This window comes from Cynara cardunculus, unplaced genomic scaffold (genome assembly GCF_001531365.2).
Source record: "Cynara cardunculus var. scolymus isolate 2C unplaced genomic scaffold, CcrdV1 Un_Scaffold_7351, whole genome shotgun sequence".
NCBI lineage: Eukaryota > Viridiplantae > Streptophyta > Magnoliopsida > Asterales > Asteraceae > Cynara > Cynara cardunculus.
The window spans coordinates 1-4,870 of record NW_020203501.1 but is presented as its reverse complement, the minus strand read 5'-3'; the positions used below and the strand labels follow the sequence as shown (position 1 = coordinate 4,870).

General features: G+C 45.4%; 1 protein-coding gene across 1 annotated transcript; it reads left to right on the top strand.

Moving 5' to 3' along the window:
• Positions 1 to 2,395: 2,395 nt before the first annotated feature.
• LOC112504921 lies at positions 2,396 to 4,850 on the top strand (the record flags this gene model as incomplete). Its single annotated transcript, XM_025108878.1, has 3 exons — positions 2,396 to 3,463; positions 3,699 to 3,791; positions 3,908 to 4,850. Coding segments are annotated over exons 1-3 (2,104 nt in total), but the record flags the coding sequence as incomplete, so codon positions are not given.
• Between the last annotated feature and the right edge of the window lie 20 nt (positions 4,851 to 4,870).

Below are 4,870 nucleotides of genomic sequence, written 5' to 3'. Positions count from 1 at the left end.
TTTGTGTGCTGCTGTTTTTCTGGTCTTGTGAGCTCCTTTGCTTTCTCGGTTTCCTTGGTGCGGTCTAGGGTGTGCCTTTTTTAGGCCCCTTCTCTTGCTCTTGTGGTGTTCCCCGTTGTTTCCCGGTCTTGCCTTGGCTGGGCCCTTCCCTTGTGGTCGGTTTCTCTTTCTTTCTCTTTCTCCCCCTCTTCTTCTCTCTCCTTCTCTCCCCTCTTTTCTTGTCCTCCTTTCTTCTCTTTTCCCTCGGGGTGCCTTGGTTTCTCCTGGCTGGTAGTTGAGGTTTACCTCCTACCCGCGCGCTTCATTGTTTGGCTTTTATCTTTTTTTTCTTGATCTGGAGGGGTCTCCCCCCTCTCTATCAAAAAAAAAAACCCTAAACCCTAAACCCTAAACCCTAAACCCTAAACCCTAAACCCCATTTTGCATGAATTTTTTCTCTCTCTAGTTTCTCTCTCTAAAAAATTCTCTCTAGCTTTTGTGGTGGTTTTTCATTTTCTTGACTTTTTTCCTCCCATGGATGATCTCAAACTTGGTTTGGAAGAATCTATGCATAGGAAAACTAGGAAATCTCGTATGCCCAACAATCGTTTTAAGTTTTCCAACCCCCTTCCTAGGTCTCATCAAGGAGAGGTGGAAAACTTTGAGGAAAATTGTAAGCTAAGAAGGCTTGCAAAGGTGAATAATCGTCGGCTCGTTCCAAGCTCTTCTAGTTTCGTTCTTAATTCGGCTTGGAATGGAGACTTATGTTCCATTGCGCCACCCTCTTTGGCTGCTGATGCTGTGGAGTTTAATATAGGAAGGAAACATGATGCTTGTGCTAAAAAGGTTAGGGAAGAAGAAGAAGCTGGTTATGTTGATCTTCCTTCAATCATCTCTAAACCCAAGAAGAAAGAACGTTCATTCGTGATAGATCATGACAAAGGTTTTGGTGTTATGGGGGATTTTCGTTCCTATAATCCTGTAAGTGAAGGGCTCTCGGCTTCTCTATGCAAAAATCAAAGGGTGCTTTCTTCCAAGTTCAGGCTCACGGGGTCTTCTAACTCTGACCAGAGGCTTGATATCTTACCGGAGGCCTCACCGGATTTGCTCGATGCCCAAGAAAAGTCGACAGTTTTGCTGCCTCTATGCTCCTCGTCGTCTTGTTTTAGCAGGCCCGTAGCTATTTCTAAGACCTGTGTGGCTTTCTCTCATGGTGAAGCTGCTGCCGTCGACATGGAGGAAAAGTTTACCGGTCTACCGGAGAAGGGAAGTGAATCGGAGGACCACGGCTGTGAAGACCCAACGGTCTTTTTTCAAAATAGTCTTCAAAAGTCGCACCCTACCTTCTATTTTGGAGCCGTTACGTGTACCGAGAATAGGGAGGATTTGAATTTTTTCTTCAACGGTAGGCGACAAAATGATGATGGGGAAGAAGGTTTGGTGACCCGAGGGGGGCTGCAGCAGCAGCATGGTGAGGATGATGTCTTGCCGCAAGCTAGTATGGAGGGTAGTGTACCTTCTTGTCCTTTGGGGAGTGGGTCTCATTATAATAATATAAATGTTTTAAAGGCTGGTACTTTGGGGTCTCTTGACAGCTTGCAAGTGGGTGGGTCTCAAGGTGTTTTAAATAACTCTTTGGTTTCTGACCAGAATTTGGTTATGTTGAAGTCCAACGAGAAGGTTAGTCAAACTGATAAAGTTATGTGTGGTCTGAGTGATTGCATGGATGTTAATATGCTGTTGGGTTGCAATGACGATGTGGGCTCAAAATCTGGATTGGATTTGCTTGAGGAGGTTCCCCCTTCTATTGGATCTGCTAGCCCAAGTAATATTGATGATTTTATGTTACCTGGGCCTGTTTCTATTAAGCCCAAGAAGATGCTCATGGACCAGACTTCTATTCTCGGACCTAGACCTTCTGTTTTGTTTAATGCGAGCCCAAGTGGGAGCCGGGCTGTTTCTTTGGACTGTGCTGACCCAAAAGAATTTTCTTTACTTGGCCCAAAGCCTGCTGGCCCAAATTCTTTCCCTTCTATTATTTCTGCCCCTAATGTTTTAAAAAGCTGTCATTTCTCCCCCTCTAATGTTTCTGTTACTAATGCTATTTTACCCCACCCCCCTGCCTGCCCCCCCACCCAACCTTGCTCCCCCCCTTCTTCTCTCTAAGGAGATGCATCGTCCTCTTGCTGCTACTGCCGATCTCCCAGGTACGCATCCCTCTCATTTTTCTGGATTTGGTTCTTCTTCCCCCCTTTTTAACTCTGTTTCTAATTGCATGCCTCCCCCCTCCCCTTTAGATGCTAATCTTTGTTCTATTTCTTTTGATGCCCCGTCCGGTTTTACTAGGCCTAGTGCTCATGTCCCGTTATCAAATAATTATCAAAAAGATGGAATTCCCTCTAATATTCCTAAGAATATGTGGAATGGTAAAAATCCTAAAATTCTTCCTAACTCTTTTGCCCATGTGATTAGTGGTTCTAACAAGCATACAAATGAAAATTTTCATTTTATCCCTAATATTTGTGAAAATGTTGACTCTCCTATTGATATACCCGTTTCGGTTGTTAAAAAAAGTTGTGAAACGTATGCCAAAACGTTATGTGGTTACTTTGTTGGTAGAAGGCTCCCCTTCCCGGTTGTCCGTTTTTATGCCTCTAAATTATGGTCGCAATTTGGGATTGAAGATGTTCTTTTAAATGGCCATGGCATTTTTTTGTTTAAGTTCAATTCCGTTGATGGGCTTCAAAAAGTTATTGATAATGGGCCGTGGAGTTTTAAAAATATTCCTATTTTTATTCAAAAGTGGCGGCCAGGGCTCAATTTAAACTCCAATTTGCATGACAAAATTCCTCTTTGGGTTAGAATCCATGATATTCCTTATGATGCGTGGAATGATGAAGGCCTTAGTTATATCGCTAGTAAAATTGGCATTCCCTTAGCTATGGACTCTTGGACGGCTAACATGTGTAAATATGCTGCGGGTAAATCTGCTTTTGCTCGTGTTCTTCTTGAAGTCCCGGTTAGGAATAATTGGATTGATGAGGTAAAAGTGCGTATCCCGGACCCTGATACTTTGTCTACGACTTTATACTCTTTGAGGGTTGAATATGAATGGAAACCTCCGGTTTGCACACATTGCCATATTTTTGGACATTCGGATTCTGTCTGTATTCATATTATATCTCAAAGTGATAGTTCCGTGAAATCCTCCTCTGAGCAACTCAATCTTGGTAAGAAGACTTTAGTTGATAGTGAGGGTTTTCAAACCCGGATTCACAAGCAAAGCCAAAAGCCGAAGGCAACGACACCCATTTTGAGGAAGGAATACAAGAAAAAGGAGACCCGCCCCCCTACATTGACCGGGAAGCAAGCAAAAGAAAAACTGAAGGAAAAGATGACGGCCCCCCCTCGTCAAGAAGCTCCGAAGGATAGAAGACCGAACCCCCCCCAAGGGTTCTCCCCCCCATTTCCATCCCCCCCATGGGTTTAGCACCTAGCCATCCACCCTCCCCTCCCCGACCAACCATCCTACCCCGTCTTTCCCCCAAACCTTCTTTCCCACCCCCCTCCTCTCGGAAGCAATCCAAGGCTCCCATTTCTTCTTCTAACCGTTTCGCCGTTCTTTCTGACTCGTCTCTTCCTAGAGATCCTGAGTCCTCCTCCTCCTCCCTCCCCCCTCCTCTGCTCCTGGTGTAATCGAAGTTGACCCTCTTGATCAGGATGACCTTCTGGATGAGGATGAAATGATCGAGGTTGAGTCGGATGATGGCGACACCGCCCGATTTGTTGCCCGTGATCTTCCTATTCCCCAGGTTGATTCTCTGTCCCCTCAGGAGCCCGAGCAGATGGACTCCACCTCCTCCCCTGTTTCCCAATGTTGAGTGTTGCCTCTTGGAATACCCGTGGTCTCTGCAACCTCTCCCATCAGAGAGCTGTTAGAAATCTCGTTCGGGAATCCAATCTTAATATTTGTGCTGCTCTTGAGTCGCGTGCTTCTGTGTCTTCTCTTCCTTCTATCTGTGAGCGTGTTTTTGGGTCTTGGACCTGGGCTTCTAATGGCTCCCTTTGCCTTAGAGGAACTCGTATCATTGTTGCTTGGAACCCCGTCCATGTCGACATGATGCTTTTAAATGCTACCGATCAGGTGATGCATTTTCAGGTTAAGATTCGTGATTCCTCTAAGATTCTTTTTCTTTCGGTTGTTTATGCGGATAATTACCATATCGCCCGTCGCCAGTTATGGGCTTCTCTTAAGGGCCATAAACATGTCGTTAAGGACACCCCATGGTTTATCATGGGAGATTTCAATGTTGCCCTTGACCCTAAGGACATCTCTTCTGGCATCTCGGGCCCTAATCGTGGTATGGATGATTTTCTTCAATGTGTCCGACACCTTGAGGTGGAGGATGTCAATTACAAGGGTCTGTTCTTTACCTGGTCTAAAAACCCCAATGGTACGGGAGGTCTTCTTAAAAAGATTGACCGTGTCTTAGGGAATTCCCATTCCCTTGCTCACTTCCCTTCGGCTTCTGTCATATTTCTTCCCTACCGGTCCTCGGACCATTGCCCTGCGGTTCTCACCCTTCCCTCCCGGTCCCCTTGGAAGCCTAAACCTTTCAAATTCCCTAATTTTCTTACTCATAAAGAGGCTTTCTTATCTGTCGTTGCCTCGAGTTGGAGCCCTGACCTGTCTGGTTATGAGATGTATAAGATTTTCCTAAACCTTAAAAATCTCAAAGGCCCTATCCGTAAGCTCCTCAAAGATCAGGGTAACCTGTTCTCTAATGTCTCTAGAATCCGGCTTGAGCTCGACAGGGTCCAGATTGCCCTTGATAGGGACCCTGAAAACGTGGACCTCCGAGAGGAGCACTGTGGGTATTTATCTGCCTAT